Source organism: Typopeltis vanoorti, chromosome 21 (genome assembly GCF_054136105.1).
Source record: "Typopeltis vanoorti isolate ZY-2024b chromosome 21, IOZ_Tvanoo_1.0, whole genome shotgun sequence".
NCBI lineage: Eukaryota > Metazoa > Arthropoda > Arachnida > Uropygi > Thelyphonidae > Typopeltis > Typopeltis vanoorti.
Window position 1 is genome coordinate 82,030,377 of NC_143569.1, and position 26,050 is coordinate 82,056,426.

At 34.8% G+C, this 26,050-nt stretch overlaps 1 protein-coding gene and 1 long non-coding RNA gene across 2 annotated transcripts; both read right to left on the minus strand.

Annotated features, from left to right (window-relative positions):
• Nucleotides 1-1,385: 1,385 nt before the first annotated feature.
• LOC150095049 (uncharacterized) lies at nucleotides 1,386-4,596 on the minus strand. Its single transcript, XR_016550151.1, has 3 exons — nucleotides 4,487-4,596; nucleotides 3,067-3,224; nucleotides 1,386-1,494 (listed from the first exon to the last, which is right to left on the minus strand). It is a non-coding gene; the product is annotated as an uncharacterized LOC150095049 (long non-coding RNA).
• A 185-nt stretch (nucleotides 4,597-4,781) lies between these two features.
• On the minus strand, nucleotides 4,782-25,887 carry LOC150095050 (hatching enzyme 1.2-like). The gene is made up of 10 exons (XM_090411181.1): nucleotides 25,802-25,887; nucleotides 15,743-15,749; nucleotides 9,160-9,213; nucleotides 7,909-8,077; nucleotides 7,461-7,587; nucleotides 7,232-7,307; nucleotides 5,742-5,936; nucleotides 5,397-5,529; nucleotides 5,161-5,304; nucleotides 4,782-4,903 (listed from the first exon to the last, which is right to left on the minus strand). The coding sequence occupies exons 1-10, from the start codon at nucleotides 25,885-25,887 to the stop codon at nucleotides 4,782-4,784; spliced, it is 1,113 nt and encodes a 370-aa protein (XP_090267307.1).
• Between the last annotated feature and the right edge of the window lie 163 nt (nucleotides 25,888-26,050).

Below are 26,050 nucleotides of genomic sequence, written 5' to 3' on the forward strand. Positions count from 1 at the left end.
CTAGATGGCAGCACTAGTATGGTTTCATCATCTGTATTGCACAATAACATTGGAAGTGACAGATGCTAGTTGTAAAAGTAAAGAATAGATCAGTGATGGTTAACATGTTTAGAAAACTCGGTCGTCGCATTGGATGAAACGAAAACGAAATTCTATTTCAAAACAAAGAGTACAGCCACGTCTCTCTTCAACCAAAAAAAAAAAAAAAAAAGCAACGTTTCATGTGAATGTGTGAGATATTTCCCCCCTAAATACTGTTCTGCAAGGTACAGCATTTTCAACGCACAGCAAAACTTCTATTTTCTTTACCAAAACATGACAACAATGACAAAACCATGTGGCACGATCTGTCAGGTGAATTCTAAACTATTGCGACTTTGATAAATTCACTAAACAGGATAAACACTAAACACGACTGGTAGATTGTAGTGGTCCCTTACGGATATATTGCCGGCCTGGTTGTCCGAATGGTTGGCGTATCTGTTCTAAAGCCAAAAGGCTGCGGGTTCGAATCCCGGCGTGGGCATGGATGTTTATGATTGTCTGTGAAAATATTAGTGGCGATGGTCGGCGGTAGATGGCGTTGGTGTAGATGATGAAAGTCGTAGTTGGTGGAGACGGAGAGATGTGGAGTAGGTGCCCTCTCTCAATGAGACTTTGGACTCCCTGGAGGTGTCATGTAATAATAATAATATTCTGAAATACAAGCTAAAAGTATTGGAAATTTAAACACACATTTCCATGAGCAACATATACAAAAAATGCAGTAAAAGGGTGGGTGGGGGAAGATTTTCTTTGTTATTTCATATTGTTTTGTATTTGAAGAAAACAATAGAATATAAAATAAGTAAATAAATACTCCACGTTTTCAAAAGTTTTAGTTTGGCATCTGGGGAAGAGAGTACCGCAAACAAATGCCGCCATCTCGTGATTCCTAACAATAAAACGATACATAAAATCAAAATTAAAATAAAATGTTTAATAAAATAAATTAAATTAAAAACTTAGAGACGTTTTTCATTGAAGGGGCATATAATTAGATTGTCCCCTTAAGTGCAAAAAATTGAAGGGAAACAAATAAGCATTTTTTCTTCAATTGCTCTGATTCGTTGTTTAAAAGGATTCAGAATTTCATACGGACATTAAGGCGTTTCCAGGATGAATCATCTGAGAAATGGAAGCTTTTTTTTTTAGTATTTTCGCCCCGCTAATTTAATAAAATCCGAATTTGAAAACGATCTATGAGATTGAAGATGATACTTGTAAATTTCAGTAATTAAATAAACAAACTACACATAGAAATTTATTTTATTAACATGCACTTCTCATCTACATCAGTTAGAATCGCAAAAGAAAACACTTCACGCATAAATACATACATAAATAACACAGATGGACATGTACACATCAATAACAGCTAGATGTTGGAGGTCATGAGTCAACGACTGCTAAATTTCAATTCGATGACTGCACAGCAGAAATATAGATAAATATCTAGAATAAAATAAAGTATCAAATATTTATTCATTAAATTCGCATAATCCAATTTCATACATAATAATAATAATAATAATAATAATAATAATAATAATAGTAATAATTTGGATCTTAGAATCACTAGAAATATTCGGAATTACCAAAAATATCTTCGTTTTTGACTGGCGCTAAGAAATTATGAAAACAACTTTAATAATAAATAATGAGCAATTCAGATAGGTGAGCATTAGACGTGGAATTTTCCAAGGTGATAACGTTTTTCTACTTAATGGATTAAACACAATTCGAGCAATGAACTCTTGGGGCATACCATTATCCGATACACAGCAAGCATAACAGATTGGACAAAAGAAGGCCTAGACAAATGGGCCGTAAATCCGTAAATTAATGACTGTGCATCATGCATTAAATTTAAGAAGCGATCCTTACCCACTGTATCTACATAGAAGGGTGGACAGACTGAGTCTGCTTCAAGTGAGACGAATTGTTGAAGAAGAATCAACTGGTTTAGAAAATGACATCGACAAAAGCCCTGAGCAGATACTCCAAGTCGTTTCACAAGAATATCTTCTAAAAGCAATTGGAAATAAATTCGATTACAAGAAAGAAGAGCAAAATAATCTATTTGAGAGCTGGAAAAAATAAATCCATACATGGCAAATATGAACGAGACAGCGAAGTAAAAATTGACAAGACCGAAAAAAATGGCTACTGTATGGATATATTAAGAAAGAAACTGAAGGTTTTATTCTAGCCGCTCAAGAACAGGCGTTACAAACCAACGTAATCAAAGCCAAAATTGAAAGCATCAATAATAAAGGTATATGAAGATCATGTGATCAGAAAGATGAAACTGTGAAACATCTGATCAGTGCCTGCAGCAGATCGGCTCAAACTGATTATAAATACCGCCACGATCAAGTGCTCGAGATAAGGAATTGGAATTTATGCCAAAAATACAGCTTTCCTGCCTCTGACAGCATAAATTCGAGAAAGTATTGGAAAACGAAACTGCAACAATTCTCTGGGACTTCAGAGCATAAACTTTGGACAATAGACCTGACACGACAGTTATTGAACATCTACAGTTTAGATTATTGACATCCCAGTATCCATTGGCAACAACAACAATAACAACAAAAACCTTGAAAATTACTAAATATCGAGATTTTCCGATCGGAATTCGTTAGTTGTAACTTAAATAAATGAAGATCATTCATTCAAATTATTATTAGTGCAAGTTCCGAGAACCTAATTCACAAGAAAGAAATATTGACGATTTAAATACATACGATTTGAAAAGAAAAGAAAAAAAAAAGCACCGAATTACTTGGAAATGCTCATATTTTATGATGGTATACTTGACTGAGGATTCTTGGATTCTAAAATAATAACAATAATTTATTCAATTGCAAGCTTCATTCTTTCATGGCGACTAGTCTATTAGTTTTTTTTATGTTATATTAAGTTGTTTAATAGTGTTTGACCATCTTATACATAACTATGGTTAAGAATATTGTAAATGTTAAATGATAAAATAAGCACCATGGGGGAAAAAAAAAAACATACCTGAAGTGATTAGTGATATCAGCCGAAGAAATTACTGAAACGTCACGGAAGCTTTCATTCCGTTACCCATCATGGAGTTGTCAGCCACGATAATAACGACAGCGGTGTTGCTCTGGGAGACCATCTTAGTCCCGCTCTTAATCTGAGTTCCACAATACCTGAAGGGAGTCAAAATTATATTTATTTATTTATTATATGTACTAAAAAGTTCAAAACAAACAAAAAAATATCGTCGAAAGCATTTTTATTTCCCCAAAGAGAGCAGAGCAAAATGGGCAATAGTTGGCCTCCATCCTTAAACGTTACCGATAACTGAAATCATGACCATCGATGATTTTGAAGACATCTGAGAGAGAGAGTACAGCAATAAGCTGCCGTCTCGTGATTCTAACTCTCATTTGTATTGCTGCCTGAAACAGTGTGAGTTCTACGGTCAAATTTAACTTATTTGGATTAAACTCCTCCTGGAATCAATGCGAAAAAAAAAAGAGCCTAAGAAAAGGGGCAAGACTAGAAATGACCCTATACCGAGCTTCTGTCTTCCAGCTGACTACCATTATATAACCAGAAACGTTGCACAAAGCTACAGCGGTATTCACAACACAAGTTTTAGTCATTTGTAAAATAACATCTTGGTATTGTTTCGCAACGTTTTCCCTAATTTTGCCACTAAAATTGGCCTGTTGAACACCAAAATTAAAACAATTTGATCGAGATGTTAGTACACATCACAAATACCAAATTTCGGTCAATTCCAATCAACAGTAGCGAAGTAATTACTTTGTATGATTTTATTTTGAAATGTTTTGCATAATTTTGCCGTTACATATATCCGACCTAAACTGAAATTGGAAATTTTCGAAAAATTTTAGTCACAACTCAAATCAAATTTTATTAAAATCCGTATATTCAGAGCAGACTTACTGTGGTGACAAATTAATGTCATAGGTTTTTGTGTATTTTTGAACAGTGTCTAAAAACTAGTTCAGATGAACGTTCCACTTTTTTTTTAAAGTTATCCTCAGAACATGTCCATATTTATTTCTAAACACTCTTCAACCGATGTTTTTTTTTAAATTTTTTATTCATTATTATAACATTCGCCATTAGTATACGACTTAGTTTTATAAATACTAAAATATTTATGTACCTTTAAATGGCAACCATTATAACAGGAAGTGCTAATCGGTTCTAGAGCGCTGTTGATTTTTAATTTCTCTTATTTCAAGTTCCTTGAAATTCCTGAATGAAATCAGATTGTTTTATTCGTGTCATCTGCGACTTATACTTTTTGAATTATCATGATTAAGAATTGCAACATTATATTTAACTATGAAATTATAATGAATTATAATGAAATTAAACATGTTAGCCACACATTAAATCTTCGTAGAAGAGCTGAGTGAAGAAGTCAACTTACATCTGTCCATCTTCCATGTTCTTCAGACGTATTTCGACGTGCTCATAGACGCATTTATTGTTATAAAGGGATCCTGGACGATTGAAAGGTTCTCGCAAGCTGAATCCTTGAAATTCAATCTGAACTTTTTTGCCGATGGGCGCCTATCGTACGAAATTCAGAAGGGGGAGAAAAGTCATAATATACAATAACTGCCTTAAATGATCGTTATAATGATTTCGCATTAAGGTACCGATACATTCAGTACATAATTAATATCAATAAATTATTATTATTTTAAGAATTATGAAATTATTCATCGATCAGATCTTACCTGAATGATCCAACTACAAGACTGGAATGGTGCAGTTCTCTGTGGGTATCCTGGGGTTTCGATGATCGTTTCCTCCGTTATATTTCCCCCACAAGGTGGCCCCGCTATAAAGAAAAGTCAGCAATTATGTTTAATTTCGAATATAATCACCAGTAAGACGAAAACAAAATTTCAATTTAAAGGTACAGATACATACTCAAACAGCTACAACAGCAAATTTGTTTTCTATTGATGGTCCTATTTGGATTTTATATTTGAATTTATTATTTAACTTATTTTAAATAACTTTTTGCTCTGCATGTCTGAAATCCTAAATCATAAACGTATATATACTCGTATATAACCAAATTTGAATTCTCACCATAATAAGGTCCGATGACATTTTCACAGCGTTCTCCTGTTGTGTTTGGAGGGCAAATGCAAGGACAAGGCTTATCGTTCCACGTATAAGGAGCCAAGTATCCACCATTTTCGCACACCTGATAGTTGATGTTTGGACAGTAAACTGTGAAAATAAATCAAAGCAAAATTAGTTCCGTTTCAACGTAATATTCTGCTCCGTTTCAAAAGTCTAATGATAAAGAAAAAGCAACTTACAGTCGCATTTATAAAGAGCATTAGCGAGCTTCAAATCTCTAAAACTTAGTTCTTGAGCACTTCCTATTAGTCTTTGATGGTGAGGATTCTTAGTGATGATCGTGTTCTTCTCAAAGGGCTTATTGGAGAAAGCCTGAAAAAAAAAAAAATCCTGAAGTGCTCATGATCGGAGAATTCTTGCGATAAACAAAACTGATAGGAGCAACAAAGAAAATAATAAAGATTAATAAGGTTTAAGAAAGGAAGCGAAACATAAATAAAACATAACCAATACGAAAAGAAGAATAGAAATGAAAGAAAGTGTAAGAGTTTAGAAAATTGGCTTTACTGTTCATGCTTTTTTACCTTAGATCCATAATGCATAATAGAGGTATAGTCGTAAGGTATCCCACGTGGATTGTCGTTTCCTTTTTGGAACTGTATGGACTTATCGTGCTCTACGTTTCCCCACAGAATTTTAACATGCTCGTCTCGATCCCTTCGAGCCTGCTCGTGATAGAATCCAATGGCATGGCCAATCTCGTGGGCAACGATGTGTTTCTATAAATAAATAAATAAATCTTCAGAATGATTTCTCAACAATGCTGAAAGAATTAATTTAATGGCAATTATAGAATTTTTTTATAATCGTAAAAAACAATACTGTATTAAATGTTACAGAATGAAAATTACTGTTTTTATCTTTCTTTTTCCAGAATTTCCTACTTGTTCCATGAATTTTTATCATAAATATAGATTTGATTGTAATAAAAAAAAAAGTTTTTACTTCTTAGTTCTTGAGTGACTTTGTGTATGCTTTCATGCAGTCTTTATTCTTATACATAAGTTTTAATAATGGCAAACCGTGAGCAGACATATAAATACAAAATTAATAACGGAAAAACTCACGTAAAAAGATTATTAAATAATGTAAGTTTCGCCTGTTTATATCTTCAGTACCTTTTAAACTCAAATTAAACAATAACTGACAATTCTAAAAAGCGCCACCTAAGTAGCTAGTGTAAGATAACTAAAAAGGTCAATAAATTTCCTAACAAAAAAAAAAAAAAAAAAAAATATATATATATATATTATATATACAATAAAAAGTTAGAAAATATATACAATAAAAAGTTTTCCTAACTTTTTATTGTATATATATTTTTTTTAGGAAATTTATTGACCTTTTTAGTTATCTTACATTGGCTACTTAAGTGCGCTTTTTGGAATTGTCAGTTACTGTTTAATTTGAGCTTAATATGTACTGAAAATGTACTGTGACACGCAGGCGAAAATTATACTATTAAATAATCTTTTTACGTGAGTTTTTCGGTTATTAATTTTGTATTTATTCTTATACATCATTAAAACAGATGCCAATAACAGTAAATTGAAATACACGAATAGCAAGATTCCATAAGTGACCAAATATACCTACAAAGTCACTGACCTTGAAATTAGCTCGCAATGAAAATGTTGCAGTAAATGCTGTACTTACTGTGGTTAATTGTATAGTATTAGGATTATTCATTTCTTCCTTATCTGGAAATTCAAATTTACCACGAAAAAAAAAAAGAATTTGTTCCTTCCAAAACATCAGAGAGAGAGAGAGAGAGAATCTGCGATTGGTTTGGTTCGGTTCTGCTGTTATTATTTTTAAATGGTTTCCCAGAAATGTAGTTTTTCATTGCACAAAACAGGCAAATTGACAATTAGCACAAGGACGAGACTGCCAAGATGGGTTTCAAATTTCTATTGTTTATTCTTTTAGGAGTTCGTCAACGGTTAATGTGAATAAGAATTTCATGTTTAGAATCATTCTATCTTAAATGCCCACGAACAATACAGTCACTTACGTGCTCACACCCTCTGCCAATAGACACATCTTGGCCCCTGTTAGGTACGAGCTGTCTTCCCAGGTATGACCAGCATCTATATAATCAACCAAAGAAGGTTTATATTACATAAAGTAGCTTTTATTATAATTAGAATAATAAATTCAATAATTGTATATACATTTTGTATTAAGCAATGTGATAATCATAAATCAATGTGGCTAAAAAAAAATAAAATAAAAAGACTCACCCTGGCATATCAGATCGAAAATTTAGGAAATAGGGTTCAATTGTCTTTTGTTTAAACTTAAGACAAGTTTTTTCTTTCCAATGAATTATGGCCTCTTCAATAGTATCTTTAATGTCTTGAGTAAGTGCTGGAATATAATGAATTAAAACATATGAAGAACATACCAAAAAGACAATAATTGCAAATGAAATCTTTGTTATGCTGAACTCTTTTTTTTACGTAATTCATTAAAAAGATTTAAACAACAACAAAAATCCATATTTTAAGCCAAATAACGGGAGGCTAATAGGGTGCAAATGTAATTTTTTTCTGCGTAAATCATAACCTTTAAACTGTTTATATGTACATAAACTTATGTAACATATAAACGCTATATATAAACAATTTTATTCACATATCGGAAACACTACGGAAATAATGAGTTGGAGCAGATCTTCTAGACACTTACAGGTATGATATGTGTAGGGAACTGTGGCATTTGGCCAGAGACTAGCCTTATTAGCAACTGCTTTCTTTCCACCCAATGGTGAGGCTTCTTCTTTAGGTATTACTATATCGCCTTCGATAATTGGATCGCCTGACTCGACTTCAGTAGGATTATTATTCGTAAGGCGGAACTGTTTACAGAAAAAAGATTGTTAATAATTACAGTTCGAAAACTTCATTTTGATTTTCTGTAAGTATTTATTATAAATCCATATGTGATTTTTTGGTGCTAAAAATTATAAAAAGTATTTCGTAGGTACTATTTTTGTGTGCGCCTTTTATTATTTATACATACCTTATTTGGAAATAATAGTCAAAAAAGTTACTATTTTACCATAATTACATATATTGTATTAAATAAGAGATATTAAAGTTTTAAAATTAGGAACTGCTTTTTTAAAAGAGAATGTATTATTACATTCTCTTTAAAAAAATTGGGCACTATAAAAATGTACATATAACTTACCACGTTCGTTTCTAGGGTTTTTGGTAATTCATCTTCTTCACCCTTTATGAAGAAACGAAGAAAAATTCATTTTGGTAATTACTATAGGAAAGACAATTTCTAAATTTTACATATTTTTCGTTCTATGCAATTACAATTCTGTAATATAACGGATCGCTTTATTCATTTTTCTTTTCTTTTTTTCTTTTTATATTGCAGTAATCGTCTGCGCTTTTGCTTTGCGCGCCACCTAAACAGCATTGTTTGCAAAAGTTCAATTTTTTAATGTAAAAAAAAAAAAAAAAAATATACTGTATGTATACTGTACATATTTACCTCACTTGGTAAACGTTTCTCCACATCATTTTCTAAACTGTTAGGCTGCAAAATAATAATAACTATACAGAAATTGCTTACTTACATATTAATTAATTTTTATTAAGTATTTATTAAATTCTTTAATGATCACGTTTAAGGGATCATTAAAGCCTTAAAAATGATTGAGTTCGTATATAAAGATTATTTGTCTAATATTATGATGTACATATTCCTATTTATAGATGTTTTAGGGAAAACAACATACAGTAACTGAAATCTTCTCAAAAACATTTTTTTTTAAAAGAGTTCAGTTACAAATATATATATATATATATATATATATATATATATATATATATATATATATATATATATATATATATATATATATATATATATATATATATATATATACAGTATAATATATTTTTTTCTACTAATCTTACTTACGTATATCGAAATAAATACATCTTCAGGAGGAGAGACAGGACTACTGAGAACATACTATAAAGAGGGGAACAAACAAACAAAAAAGTTAAAAATCAAAACATCTTGAAAGTACATATGAGTACATCACTATAAAAACGTGTGTTATACGAGAGAAGCGTTATGTATATTTAAGTTCAATACTTTCTAAAATGGGGAGAAAATTGTAATTTTTAGAGCGAAATGAAAAGAATTAAGTCAATATTCGTGTGCAGTAAGTAATTATCTGAGTCAAGGTTCTACTTTCAATCAGTGTTTTCCGACTTTTTTGGGAGGATAGAGATCCTTAGAAAAGGATCGCAGTTTCTACAGTTCGTTTTCATAATGACCTCGCAAGGATCTGTTGACTCCTCGGACCCAATCCGCGTCAGACCTTTTAAGAAACATTAACTTAGAAAGTACAGAATCTGGGCTAGCAAACTAATCAGGAACGCACCATACTGGTATTGCAATATTCATTAATATTAATTTTCTACAGTATACAAGCAATTTAACATTAAAATAAAATGCGCTTCATTAAAGAATTGTCCATAGCTATAATAAACACAGCAGTAGTACAGTTGCATATCTAATTGACAATCATATGGTAATCAACAGTTTATGGAAAAGACTGGCTGATTCAAATATCTTTCTCTGTATATATATTTCAGTGATATTGTATAATAATAATAATAATAATAATAATAATAATAATAATAATAATAATAATAATAATAATAATAATCCGCGTATTTACAGCCCATGAAACAACCATCTGTTCATATTAGCTTTCTAACCATAATATGATAAGGTATTAACCATATGCTTAAGTATAAATTTTTGTGTGAATTGCATGTGTTTTTCTGGCTCATTGGCAAGCACGTTTCCTGGAGGAAAATCCTTCCACCTCTAACTCACCTTCATTTAAAAAGCACTGATGGATTATTCGACTCCTACATAGGATTCTAACCAAGGTGTTTCCATCCAAAAGGATACGGCGAAACCGACTGAGCTACTGAGGCCTATTTTATATCATATAATCGACAGGATTTGAGATCAGAGAGAGAGAGAGAGAGAGAGAGAGAAAGAGAGAGAGCTTTCAAGTTTTGCATTACAAGTACATTTGGTTATCATAATAAACTAAACAATATTAATCATCGATGGTTCTGGTTTTGTATTGAGACTTTCCTGATACTAGTAGCCGAGGAGGCAGTTTGAAATTCAAATCTTGATTTATTTAGAGAAAACAATCCCTGTACGCGTCGACGGAATTCCTTTTCAGAGTTCGGAGTTGGTTTCAATATTTCTTAGGCGTCATAAAGTTTGAATGAGATGTGGCCCTAAAGTAATCATGCCGACAGCAATATAACTTCATTGATGCCGTCTTGCCCTTATGGCTGTTATATTCTTTCGAAAACATCGTTATCAGTTCACCTTGCTTGCTTTCCAGCTTTATTGATAGCCCTTTCAATAATCGAATGCAGTATACTGTAGTGATTTTAACTTATTCTTTATTGTGATAATTGTTTATATTGAATACATTCCACATGCATGATGATGATGACTTAAAAAAAAGTTTATGTAAGATAGTATTTATATAATAAATAACAGAACATAAGAACAGGGGGGAAGCATTTTAAATGAATGACACTTCTATAAAAGGAGAATTAGTTGTAATCAGTTTAAAAATCTCTTCAGTTAATGTTGAAAACAATAAATAGTAAATTCAAACTAACTCCATTCGAAAGACATACTCGTATTAAAATAATTTAGAAAAATTATACAAAATAAAAGAATAAATCCGATTTTTCCTTTTAACTATAAATAAATGCAACTTACTCTCGCCAGGAAAGAGGACGCAATAATCAAAATACAGCTTGCCATGACTTACACTATTATCGTATCTTTTTCGTAGTTACAAGGCCTATTTATATATACTTACCAGGTACGATAGGGGTAAGCCCGGATATGTTTGAGTTCGTTGTACCGAATAAACACATATAAATCATAATTAAGGGGCACTTCGAATCATTTTCAATGTCAGACTTGAAACTATTACACCACTTTATATACCGTACTTGGAGGCTGGATTATAAATGACTCGTGTACAAATGTGACACACGGAAAAAAACAAAGCGGGTAAGGTCAAGAGTGGTCATTGATGAAGATTTTTTTTCTTTCTTTTCTTCTGATTATAACTTTTTATGATCATATAAAATTGTGTGGCAATAAATAAATTCAACTTATTCTCTTCTCTTCTTTATTCATTCATTTATATGGTTATTTTTCATTCCGTGTCAAATAACGCTCATAAACCTAAAATCCATCAAAAACATTCGGAATACACACACACACACACACACACACACACACACACACACACACACACACACACACACACACACACACACACACACACACACACACACACACACACACACACACACACACACACACACACACACACACACACACACACCATTTTATAGAAAATGTTCTTTCATCATCCTCTTCTTCTTCTTCTTCGGTCTGTTCAGGGAGGGTACCTTTCCCACTCACGAGATGACAAATATCCTTGGCTTCCGAAACCTGCGCGTTTGAATATATTTGGTCTATAATTGACCTTCATTTAAAAAAACCCTATAAAGGTTTTTACGTATCCTAGATAGGACTCGAATCCAGATATTCCAAACACCAAATGAAATCAAACGTTATTGTGAGAGCAGTTTATTAGAGATTTTCCTTTGGATTTACACAATAAGTTGGTGTGGTTATTTTAAAAATACAAAAAGTGGATCAGATGAAAAAGGACATTGATCGGCAAGGCATGGTGGCATGTGGTAAAGGTATGCGATCTGAACGCAGATTTAAAAGCACTTATTTATTTATTCATATGGAGTTTTCCTCCCTTTTCTCCCCATTCCTATTGGGGAGAGTTGAGCCCCCTCATGGGGGGTAAGTATTACGCTGTAGATCCGTGTGTTCATGGAACCGGTTTGCCTACTTGCGGGATGAAAACCCCCAGATAAACTGGGGGAAAAAACCCTGCTGTTCACGCCCAAGACCGGCTAACTTGGCTATGGCTGAGGAAGATCCTTATGCTCCTCACGTTGGCGACGGGAATCGAACCCAGGACACTTCTTCCCCAGTCATATGGTTGAGAAGCGCATAGCCACTAGGCTAACCGCGCGGACTTTAAAAGCACTACAATTGAGATACTCTCTAATCTTTGCATAGAACTAGAGTTATAAGAGGTGGTGATTTTTTGTTCTTTTTGTGCAGCTATGATATAATAGTGCCATTTATAAGAGGCTGCGGAACTATAACTCATTATTACCATTCGTGGGATAAGGATTACATAGATTTCGAATCTCCTACTCTAGAAACTACACATAATATTTTTTTCCCAAGCCACTTCAAGCTTCCAGCAGGGATGATCTCACATATGATATAAAAATCATCTGCCATTTAAGGCCATTCTTAAACTTCCCTGACATAGTACGTTTAGAGCCCAGCCTATTAGTTTGAGAATAGACACTATCCATTCAGCCAACTAGATCTGCGGTTCAATTAGCAAAATAAATAAATAAATAAATAAAATAAAATAAATAAAATAAAAAGAGTTGAAATCATTCTAGCTTAACTGAATATATCAAAGTAAAATGAAAAAGATTTAACTTAAATCAAACGATTAAGGAATTTCAATTCTACTTGATATACTAGTTAAATGTGCTGTTTGAACTTTTATTTATTTATTTTGGAGGATCGCTATTTTCAGTGTTTGACGATCATACTAAGAGAAGTTATCAACTACCGTGTTAATTTACAGAATCCTATTTTCTGATGAGATATGAACTCAGCGTTCCCGCAATTACCGGCTACATAAAATGTCCAGAAGTCATATTTGGACTCGACATGTACGACCAGCAGTTTACACGAGGGTAGTCTGAAAAGTTCTCGGCCTAATAATGAAAAAACGAATTTATAATTTCACAATTATTTTTATTTTTCAACATAATCTCCCTTAAAACTAATACATTTATTCCAGCGATGCTCCAGCGCCATGATTCCGTCCCTGTAGTGGTTCTCAGTAGGATCTGTAAAATACTCCTCTACAGCTGCAATCACCTCTTGATTCGAAGAAAAACGCGGACGTCAGGAAGAGTTTTAGTTTTGGGAAGAGACAGAAGTCAGAGGGAGCCAAATCTGGGGAAAAGGGTGGATGTTCCAACAATTCATCGTGCAGATTCCTTAATTTTCCTAATGCCAAAACACCTTTGTGGGCAGGTGCATTGTCCTGATGAAAGATGATTTTTTTCCTTCTGCAAACCGGGTCTTTTCTCACGAATTTTTTCGTGTAGTCTGGTTAAAAGATCGGAAAAATATTCCCCGGTTATTGATTTACCCTTTTCAAGATAAGTAATAAACAAAATGCCTTTAGCATCCCAAAGCATGAATTTTTTTCGTCTAGTCTGGGTAAAAGAAATAATATTCCCCGGTTATTGTTTTACTCTTAATAAACAAAATGCCTTAAGCATCCCAAAACACCGATGCCATGACCTTTCCTGCTGATGGAACCGACTTTGTCTTCTTTGGCACTGAACAACCGGCTTCTGTCCACTATTTTGACTGCTGTTTGGATTCTAGTGTGTAATGGTGAATCAAAGTTTCATCCATGATAATAAATCGACGCACAAAATAGTTTTATTCTTGTTAAAACGCTCCAAATACTGTTCAGAGATTTTCATGCGAGTGCGTTTTGATCTGCTGTGAGCAAGCGAGGCACCCAACTTGCGCGAAGCTTTTTCATTTGCAATTCTTCATGCAAAATTATTATTATTATTATTATTTGACACCTCCAGGGAGTCCGAGGACTCATCGAGGGAGGGCACCTGCTCTACAACTCCGCCTCTATCATTCAATCACCAACTGACCGCAACTACACCAACACCATCTACTGTCGACAACCACTGGTATTTCCACAGACAATCACAAACATCCATGCTCACGGCGGGATTCGAACCTGCAACCCTTTGGCTGGAGAGCGGATAGGCTATCCAATCGGCCAACCAAGCCCAATATATCGTACACGTTCTTTTGAAATACCTATAGTCTTAGCAATTTCACGCACTTTCACTCGCTGGACATCCAATACCATATCGTGCACTTGATCAATGATTTCTGCTGTTGTTAAACTTTTTGGACGTCCTTCACGTGGATCATCCTCAAGGCTGGTACTGCCACGTTTAAACTCGGCAGCCCATATCTTCATTGTCGAAAACGAAGAAGAGTGCCCATAAACTTTTATGAACTTCGAAAATTTCTTATATATATATATATATCGAATGTGATTATATCATCGAATAAATACAAAATTAATGACGGAAAATCTCACGTAAAAAGATTTTTTTAATAGTATAATTTTCGTGTGTCACAGGCATCTTCAGTACATGTTAAGCAGAAATTAAACAATAACTGACAATTCCAAAAAGCGCCACCTAAGCAGCTAGTGTAAGATAACTAAAAAGGTCAATAAAACTTCCTAAAAAAATAAAATTTAATTTAAAAAAAATATATATATATATATACAATAAAAAGTTAGGAAAGATTAGCTGATTTGTAAAGTACTATCTCCCATAAAGGGGATAGACGGATAGCTAGACCTATCTTAAACAGATCTGATGGATTACGTCTATCCCCTTTATGGGAGATAGTACTTTACAAATCAAGTAATCTTCCCAACTTTTTATTGTATATATAGTTTTTTTTTTTAATTTGATTTTTTTTAGGAAGTTTTATTGACCTTTTTAGTTATGTTACACCAGCTACTTAGGTGGCGCTTTTTGGAATTGTCAGTTATTGTTTATTTTCTGCTTAACATATACTGAAGATGCCTGTGACACACAGGCGAAAATTATACTATTAAAAAAATCTTTTTACGTGAGATTTTCCGTCATTAATTTTGTAATTATACGTCTACTCACGGTATTCCTTTACCGTGAGTTATATCATCGAATATTCTTCCCTTCAGTGCAAATTTGGATGATGGAAAAGTAAAAAAGTGGCATGACGCCAAATCAGGGATATAAGGAGGATATGGAACAACAATCATATTATTTTTGTGTCGATATTCCTGGACAAATAAAGAAGAACGAGTTGGGACATTTGCTGCATTTGTCCGAATGCTCCCGCCTTTTATCAGAATGTTTTGGCATGATCCAAATGAGATTTTGTCTGAACTGATTAACCAAGTAAGTTGTGAACCGTGATATCTCTTCCTGTTTTTATGGAAGAGTTCCTGAATCTGCAGCACATTTTCACATTTTGGCCGATGACTGAAAGAATTTTCATCCCCCCTCGGTCATCAGCGGACATTTTGTGTGTTTAGCATTCATCTGTAGATACCATTCCACCTTTGAACTGACAAACCAATCAAATTGAGTTCAGTTAAGCGGAAGTAAAAAGAGCTTTGATTCAAGTGCAGTTCTCTGAAATCCCATTACAGCAAACGTTTTTCTGTATACCAGCGAAGGAACTTTATACAAATTATGGCAATATCCAGACATACTGCTGGACTATAATGAATAAAAAAAAGTTATATTTAATCTATTCAACACGATTATTGGTTACGAGAACTAATACAAATATTTCTTTTGGCTAGTGCAAAATTCTTTGGTTAGTTTAAATATAAGTAGATAGATATTGCAGTTGTTACTTCCTGATCAAAAGTGCAACTTTAAAAATAAAAATAAAATTAGGTTTTTGTGTGAGACTCCGAATAACAGGTTATGAACGTAGTTTTCGAGTTTTATAAAGGAGAAATTCTCACCCGTCTCCCTGCATGCAGCTGCGTGAAAGATCGGCTATCTACCTAACTGTTCAGTTGAGAAGCCTTTATAAACATTTCTTTTCAGACCAGGTTCTTTTCAACTAAAAGTGAATCAAGTTCTTTCTATTGTTCTATATCTGGTTTTTCCCTTTCAGTCATTTCCGACCCTAGGTGACTTTTGTAGGCATTGTTCCTGGTGAGATTGTTACAGAGTAGTTCACCATTGTTTTCCCCCCCCCCCCCCCCCCCCCAATTACATCCGGGCTTGGGATCGGCATATGGCTGGGACATATTCATGACTGTAATCCATGTGTGCTCAGGGGACCGGTTTGCTTGTTCTGGGGGACGAAAAGCACGACTTTCCTGGTGAAATCCCCCCCCCCCTACCTCGTTATGAGACTGGCTAACTCACCCCTTTAGGCGAAAGAGACTAGATAAAGGTTCCTCACGTCACTGCCCGGAATCGAACCCAGGTCTTTCCGACCAAGGGACTTCGCTATACTGACTGAGCCATAGAAGCACTTATTGTTCTATGGAGGCACTAAAATTTTAAAGCTAATTTGAATATCTTTCCCTATGAATAAATCTTAGATTCTGTAGCAAAGCAGATTATTAATATCGGGGTCTTGTGAGGGAGATAAATATAGAGGCTTTCCATATCCTATTACACAAATATGATTGATTGTCGATCCTGGATTCTTGTAGTTGTCAAGATTATCGCATCAAGAGAATAATCACTCACACCTACTCGAAAAGGCTTCGTTACATCATTAGGAGTCCAGGATAAAGCAAGTAGTGGATACAGTCTGAATTTCTATGTTAAGAAATTTCGAAAAAATTTTTCAGGAAGAGATCAAGATGAATCATAAATAACTGTTCATCTAAAAATGGTTCTCAGAGTGTTTTTAAAAATGAAAACAGCTCTTAAGGGAAAAGAGAAAGGAAAGTTGAGCTATAGGGTTCTTTCATGAAGATAATGTCTGGATTCACATAACAGTTGTTGCAATACATAGATAGATAAATATAGAACTTTAGTTCATTTTCCACCTGTTTACCCTAATCTGGCTCCAAGTAACTTGTCCCCTTTTTGTTTCTTAAACTAAACTTACTTGAAAGGATAATTTTCTTGTGACAATTCATCTCTCCCATTTCTTAATTGAATTTATTTGGAAGAATAGATTTACATTGATTATGCGGAAGACAAGAATTTTTGTGTGGCTTGAAAAGGTTGAATGAGAAAAGCATTCAGTTTTTGGTACAACTTTGATTGAAAACATATTTAAAAAAGGGAGATAGCAATAGTGAAAAACTGAAATTACTATATTTGCTACCTTTTTATTGCATATTAGATACAAACTATTTTCTACAAATGCCCTCTCTATACATGGCAAATAATATAAAGTTGACCCGAATGCTTAGTGGAAAGATGTATTGACTGTTGACCGTCTGGGCGTGTTTTTTCCCATTTGTTGTACTAATGAATCTCCTTCCATGTTCCTGAAATAGGGAAGTAATTAATAAATTTCATATTTATTCAAAAGTGTAACTAATTTATTATTCCAGTCACTGATTACTAATTTCATGTTTCTCTCTGTTCGACCCGCATATCTTACGATCTATTGATAACTGTTTTCCATCTGACAATATATTACTAACTTTATCCTCTTATTTGGTTGAGTGGCCGATTGAGCAGAGTATCATACAGCATGTGGGTAATGGTCAATGTCCTGATTTCTATAAATTGCTAAAATAAGCTTCAGAGTAACCAACTCAGAAAAATGTACAACACATTGTTAAACTAATTTACATGTTTAAAAATAAATATTGAATTTAGACTGTGTATAAGAAGCGAAAACAAAGAAATTCACGCTATTCTTGTAGATTTTCAGTATACAGAATCGATCAGGAACAGACAGTTTCATCCTTCCAGGAAAAACTGTTCCTAAAATTTGTCTGGAGAAAATGCTGTTGGGTTATTGTTTCATTGGAGAAAGAGAGAGAGAGAGAGAGAGAGAGAGAGAAATAGATCCCACAACTGCACAACTATTATTAGTAAAATAACAGATAAGTTAATCATGTTTGCTCGAAAAATTCCTTTGGTTATGCAAGGCAAATGATTCAAACCCTGGTCTAAGTGATGTTTATAATAAAATAAATAAATAAATAAATCCTCAATTGTCTTTTATCCCACAAAGGGAGAAGGCAGAACTCTCTTAGCTTTAAGTTTTAGGAAATCGGAAGCCAGCGGGTATCACCCTTATTCGTCACCGAGAGTTCAAGTCGGAATATAGAATTTCAAAACTTCGAAGGCAAGTGTACAACAGACAACTGGCATCATCTTGTGTTCTCAATCCTTAAACATTGCTATTGTCTGAGACAGTTTAACTGCAAGTTTCTAGACCGAAAAACCCTGCTTGACTGCGCCAAAGATCTCCTTGCTTATAACCAGCTGAAAGTTTGATGTAATATCTGGAGAGACAAGGATGCACACTATTCTTGACTATCTATATAGATCATATTATGATCATAATGTGAAAAACTGTATCAAACCTGATATCAAAATTGCAGAACTCAGTTCTTTATTTTATACAGATGATATTATACTGCTAAACAAATTCATTTCAGGTCTTTTTGAATAGATTATATAACTAATATCAGCAATAAAGTAACAATAGGTGTAAAAATAGGCACGAACATGGAAAACATCACCCGCATCCTCAATGGAGAATCTACGAGTATATAATAAGTAAAATACTGTATTTCAGCTATTTAGGCAAAACATTTAGTGAAGATAGCAGGATTTATTTATTTATTCTTATGGCAAAAGGAATACAGAACATCTACAGGTCAATGTCCAGTCTGGAAAGGCAATCCAAGGCCTCAGTTATCACCTTGTGGATGTCCTGTAGGCCACCGCCGTGAAATTGGCGCCTTGGGCAGTCGTTCACAATATGAGTAATCGTCTGAGCCACTGGAGAACAATCACAATAACGGTGGTCTAACAGCCCCCATTTATGTAGTAAGCAGCCACGTCTTCCTTAGTTAGTTCTGATCCTGTTGATTAATGACCAAATCTTCCTAGGAAGAGCAAAACCAGGCTGCAGAGCACAGGGATCTTCTACCAGGAAGCCGTTTGTCGGGAGATCATTGGACCAGTATTTTCTCCACATGTCAGGTGTTGATGGCAGGGCAGCTGAAGAGATTTCATCCATGGACTAGAAAGGTTTTTTAGATTTTAGGTGAAGACTAGGTGGATTTCTGAGAGTCTGTTGCAGGCGCAGGAGTGGGTTGCTCATTACTTTATTAAATTCTTTAATCGAGGCCTGTCTTCTCCGTATGTTTGGTGGAGCAATGTTAGATAGAACAGGCAGCCAGGAGAGAGGGGTGCTTCTCACTAATTTTGGGCATGGTAGAATTTAGCTGGGAATTTATAATGTTAGTGTTTGCACTTCTTTCTCAGATAGGGGAACAATATTCTGCTGCAGACAATGCGAGGGCTAGTGCAGACGACCTTAGGACTTCTGCACCACAACCCCAGGTTGTTCCAGCAAGCCTTGAAATGATATTGTTTCTCGTTTTAATTTTGTTGGAGAGGTTGGTGATGTGCCTTTTATAGGTTAGGCTTCTGTCCAGGCTCACTCCAAGGTATTTCGGGTGAGGCTTGCGTTCTACCATTTTTCCACAGAAAGAAAGGTTGAGGTGTCGAGTCGCCTTTGCATTGTTCAGATGAAATACTGTGGACACAGTTTTTGTTGGATTTGGCTTCAAGTACCACTGCTTCAAGTACTCTTTTACGATGTTCAGGTCTGTGTTCAAGGTTGATTCTAGGTTGGGAAAGGAGATAGATTGATGTAGGATCGCTATGTCATCAGCGTACATATACTTGCTTGAGCTGGTATGTAGTAAGTCGTACACGTAGATGTTAAAAAGTACAGGGGATAACACAGAGCCCTGTGAGAGACCATTGTGAAGGAATCTGGGCCTGCTCTTTTTTCCGCCAATATGGACCCGGATCTTTCCGTTGGAAAGAATGGATTCAAAAAGCTGAAAGTTTTTTGCACATTATAATATTTCCTAGCTTTAAGAGGAGGCCCATGATCCAGACTGTGTCATAAACTGATGTTAGGTGAATGAAAGTGGCTCCAGATTTAAGTTTCTTCTGGAAGCCTGCTTCAAATTGTGTTGTGAGGGCCAGGACCTGGTCACAGAAACTTCTTCCCGGCCTGAAGCCAATTTGTTCAATCGGGAGTGTTCTTTCGATGAGTGGTGAAATTCTTTTAAGGAGAGTTCTTTCAAAGAGCTTAAAGGTGGAGCAAAGCAAGATAGGTCGCAGATTTTTCACATGATTTGGATCTTTCCCTGGTTTGGGTACGGCAATTATTTTGGCTTACCGCCACAGATTTGGTAGTTTTTCAGTCATTATAATTTCTGAGAAAAGGGCGGCCAGCTATGTTTGACCTTGTTGACCGAAATGTTTTAGAAACTCAGGGTGATACCATCCACTCCTGCAGCCTTGCCATTCTTGGTGAGTTTTAAGGCTACCTGTACCTCTTCCTGAGATACTGAGTGTACAATTTCAGGAAGCTCGGGGCCCATCTTCAGGATTTGTCTGATGGCAGATTGCCAGGAATTTTCCTGATAGACATGGGATATATCTTGGAGGTTTTCAATAAATCATCATCATGCATATCAAGGATTTAGGCCTAGCGTGGCTTGTTCCAGTCTTAGAAGTCATCGTCGAATCTTTTAAGAGGACGTCCTGGTTTTCTTTTTCCTAATGGCTTGTACTTTAAGGCTTGTTTTGGTAATCTTTCTGTTTTCATTCTTTGAACGTGTTCCATCCATTTATGTTTATATTTTTTAGTTTTTTCTATTACTGGTTCTTGGTTTAATTCTTTCATAATTTCTTCGTTTCTTTTGTGATCAAATAGAGTATACTTGGCAGTTTTTCTCATAAACTTCATTTCTGCTGTTATTAATCTTTGTTTGTCTTTTTGTTTTATTGTCTAGATTTCACTTCCAGTTTTCAATAAATGATTAGCCATTTGATCATGAGTTATCTCTGTTATTTTGTGTGTTGTTGGAGCTCCTTACAACTTTTTAGAGGCTTTGGCTTCAGTTTTGATTAGTTTAACAAATCTTGAACAGCGATTAGGATTGGGTGGAATTGCTCTAATGGTTTGCTCGATTTTTTTCTGAAATGCATTCCAGTTGGACCTGCGAAGGTTCCATCTAGCGATTGGTGTTCCGCTGATGACTGGGATGGATGTGCCTGTCTCTATTAGTGTAGGAAAATGCTGACTATTAGGAAATCTGTTTAGGATGATTCTGGTTGTTGGCACGTGGTGGCCTTCAGAGTCTTTAGAGACTATGCACAGATCTGGGGTGTAGGTTTTGTTCCATTTGGCTGAGTGGAGAGCGCCTTCTTGCTTGGCATCGTAAATCAAATACAGGTTATATGTATCCATCCAGTTAACTAGATTATTACCGTCCTGGTTGTTAGAGGAATAGCCCTACATCGTGTGATGAGAGTTGAAGTCACCAACATAGATAGCAGGGTGAGATGGTGGCAGGTTCATCTGATCAGGCCAGGATTGCGATGGAGGTTTGTACACATTGTAGATGGTGGTATTTTGATACCACCATCTACTTTAATACCTATGGAGTATTCTTATAACTGGTGTCTTATAAGAATATTACTCTTATACTTATACACGAGAAAGAGCCTGTGTAGCTCAGTGGATGTGGCGTTTGCACACCACCGCGCTTGGCCGCACGAAGGAAGACTTGGTTTGAGTCTAGTCGGCGACTAGAGGAAATTTTTCTAAGCCTTTTTTCGACCGGTTCCCGAGTTAGTCGATCTCTGGCACGGGCAAGCAGGTTTTTCCTCCCGGAAACTCGGGTTTTTCGTCCTGTAAACTCAAGAAAATCGACCGTAGAACCCACATTATTTCAGACATTAAATATATTGTGTTAGGGTTAGGGACCACGAGATGGCGGCACATTTGAGCCGTCTCGCTTCACTGCGTACCGCTTAATTGGTGATAGCATTGGGCCATCTATCGCTGATTGGTACCAGTGGAGATTGAACTGCCCACTCAGTCTCCAAAAGTTAGATAGGGCTAAATGGCCTCGCCTACTCCCGTATACGGGAATAAAAAGGCGTTAGCTGATTTTTTTTAATTTTTTTTTTTTATACACGAGATATAAGAGTATTCTTATATCTCGTCTTATAACTGCCATCCCATGCTTGGGATGGCAGTTATAAGACGTTATAACTGCGTTATAACGTTATATAAGTTATAAAGATCTCAGATCTAATTCTATAAGACACGAGAATTAGATCTGAGATCTTTAGTCTATTGAGGGCTGTGTCAGGCACATGGATTACCTGGAGAGCCAAGACGTCAATTGCTTTGTCTTTGGCCATTTTGCCGATGACTTCGGCTTTGGATTTAGATAGTCCTTCTGTATTTAGGGAAAATATCTTCAGAGAGTGTTGTTTAGGGGAATGTAACTTATTTTTCGAAGCTTGCCCTCCACCCAAACAAGCAACGATCCTTGTTATTCAGGGCGACGATCGAGCCGGCATGGAGCTTTTTAAGTTTGGTATTCATCACAGTCGCAGTAAGTGGTCCAGGAGGCTTGGCACCTTTGGACGCCTTGTTTGAGACATTAGCTTCATGTTACCTGTGATTCATCTCTGGGGCTTCTTTTGTCTGAAGCACTAGCAATGTACCACAAGGTAACACTACTAGCAGGGGGGGGGGCACGGGAAGGCTGTCTCAATCCCCCATTGCAGAAATAAATATGGAAATAGAATAAACAAATATATGTTGAGAGTCAAATGAATCATTAATGGAATAAGAGAGAAAATAACCAAAACTACGCCGGGAGTATACATCTGTTCAAAGCAATAGTTCAGTTAGAAATAAAGCATTTAATAAAAGACTAGAGACCATAGATAAGAAAGTTCAGAGAAAAATTAGGGGAGTGAACAGATCGAATCACTGACTGGATCATATTAAAAATAAAGATATTAGGAAGGAGCTTGACATTATTGTAATTCGAGAACCAACAAGGTTAACTGCACCGGAGAACAAAGGTTAGTAAAACAGCTTCTATATGCCAAAATGTCAGGAAAACGACCCACAGGAAGACTAAGATCTAAGTGGTTTGATTAAGTTAGAACTGTCCCTGAAGACCAAAATAGATTATCTGATAACATTGGTGTACTTACAAATAATAGATTAATTTGAAAGAAAATTGTAGATAGGAGGTTAATAATAATGTATTTTTAATTGTGGTACTCGCAATATTCTGTACACCGCTTGAAGATACATATATTCGAAATTTGATGATGATAAAATGATTTTTAATTTAAGATTTAAGTAATTGTGTTTAGATCATTTAGGAGATTTATCTTCTTCCCATTGGATAAGGGGAGGGGATATGAGGAATATTATATTTCTGAAGGGAAAGAGAAGCGATAGAGGATATATTTAGAATGATGAATGATTTACGTTGTGAAATTGTGGGTAATGTATATGTCATTTTTCGAGTTAAAAAATTAGCATTTTACATGAATTTTATGTATTTAAATGAAGTGCATCTTTTTAAAAAAGACTGATATCACAATGCATCACTTTGCAACAGAGGAGAGGGAGGATGTTTGATAAAAGTTCTTTAGTATCCTCACAGGAAATCCCTTTACGTAAACGTGAACATAAATAGGATAAGCCTCCATAGCTCAGTCAGTTTCCATGAAAAAGTTTGACTGGAAAAAATTGCGTTTTAATCCCGTCTCTTACGAAGAACCTTTATGAGGGCTTTTCAGATAAACATGATTAGCTGATCTCATATAAAGTAAAATGCCGGAAATTTTTATCCTGGGATAAAATTTCCCGTTTTGCCGGTGGGAAAACGGGCGAGTGAACGAACACGATTTCACACAAATATCTATATATATATATATATATACAAACTTGACTGACTTGTCTGTTTGCTTACTTGGGAAATGGAGTAAAAAAAACAGGTTTCTATTTAAAATAGCTTGGCATCTTTAACATATATACATATATATATATATATATATATATATATATATATATATATATATATATATATATATATATATATATATATATATATATATATATATATATATATATATATAGACTTTACTCCTAATCCCAAGTAAGCAAACAGTTAAGTTTGCGCCTGAAACGTAGTTCAAGTCTAAAGGTGGTGCAACACCAGGGCAACTCATTGCAAAGGTGGTAAAGCTCTGATCACTATTCGTAATATTTTCCATAATGTACTGCTTAGTGAGATGTACTTTATATCATGGAAAATACTAAGAATAGTGATCAGAGCTTTACCCACTTTTACAATGAGTTGCCTTGGTGTTGCATCACCTTTAGACTTGAACTACGTTTCAGGTGCAAACTTAACGGTTTGCTTACTTGGGATTAGGAGTAAAATAACCAAGTTTATAAAATTACTTGGTAACCCTAATATACATTATTCCCAAAGTAAAAAAAAATCTTATTTATATATATATATACCGTGAATTATTATTTTGATGATCATAATTAAACTTTACTGTCCCCTTCAAAATATCATTATCGTAATAAGCATCATGGATCACATTATGAAGGAAAGTGATAGTAAACATGATATCAAAATTGAAGATGTTAATGTCAGCTGTTTGCTTTATGCGGATGATGTTATACTTCTAAATAAATCCGCAACAAGTCTGCAAGATTCTCTGACTAAATTGAATAGCTGTTGTAATAGTATGTATGTGATGTATGTATGTGAATAAAATGTATGTGATGATGACTAATATTATTTTAAATACAGTACCACATAAAGGGATGAGGATAATTTAATTATTTCTTGAGTTGCATATTTAAATATCTCTCTCAACTTATCTTTCCATCCCATTAAGAAAATTATTCTCAGTTATGAAAATCATTATCCTATCTTCTTCAGTGAAACTTGGATTTTCTATCCCACACTAAAGTCCTCGGAGCTGAATAATGAAGTATATAATACATGCATCAAAGTTATGAACAGTTTTCGAAACAACTAATTAATTGCCATTCATAAATTTTAAATTAAGTTTAAAATTTTCAAAATATAAAATCGCATGCTTTTTTTTTCATTCTTTGTTAAAGATATTATCTGGGATTCCCAATTTAGATATTAATTACTTAAAAAATTCACTTATTTTTCATGTGGATTTTTATGACAAACAATTATTCTACCATGAATATGGTGAAGTGAACAAGAAATAAGAGACTTTGTAATACAAAATCCAATAGAAAAATATAATTACAGGCGGTCTCCGGGTTACGAACGACTCGACTTACAGCGTTCCATATTTATGAACAGGCTCCCAAAGGCTCCTCATAAGGATAATTAATAATTAAATAATTAAATTAATAATTCGGAAACTAGTTTCTTTCGCGCATGTAAACAAACGCGCACTTCGCCGCATTATTAAAGCAGCTCTTCCCATTATTTGGAAGTCAAATTTAAGGGCCTGGGTCATACTTGCCATGTTTGAAGATTGGTTCTTGAACTGTTTTATTCATGCTGTGGAACGTTTTTGTTCGTAAAAGAAAATTCCCTTTAAAATTCTGCTTGTGTTGGACAGTGCTCCTGGATATCCAACATCTTTAGATGACCTTCACCCTAATGTAAAGGTCGTATTTTTACCACCCAACACTACATCGTTACTATAGCCAATAGACCAAGGAGTCATTTCTGCATTTAAGGCTTATTACTTACGGCGTACATTCCTGCAAGCAGTCAGGGGGGCTACGGAAAGTGATGTGATGACCTTGAGATAGTTCTGAAAGAATTATAACATCCATGATGTCAAAAAACATTGTTGATTCTTGGGAACAAGTGAAGCAATCGACAATTAAAGGAGGTGTGGAACAAACTGTGCCCTCAATTCTGTGGTGATTTTTGTGACTTCCCAGAAGACATCGCCGAGGCCAGAAAAGCTGCGTTTGATAGTGGCAATGCGCTACA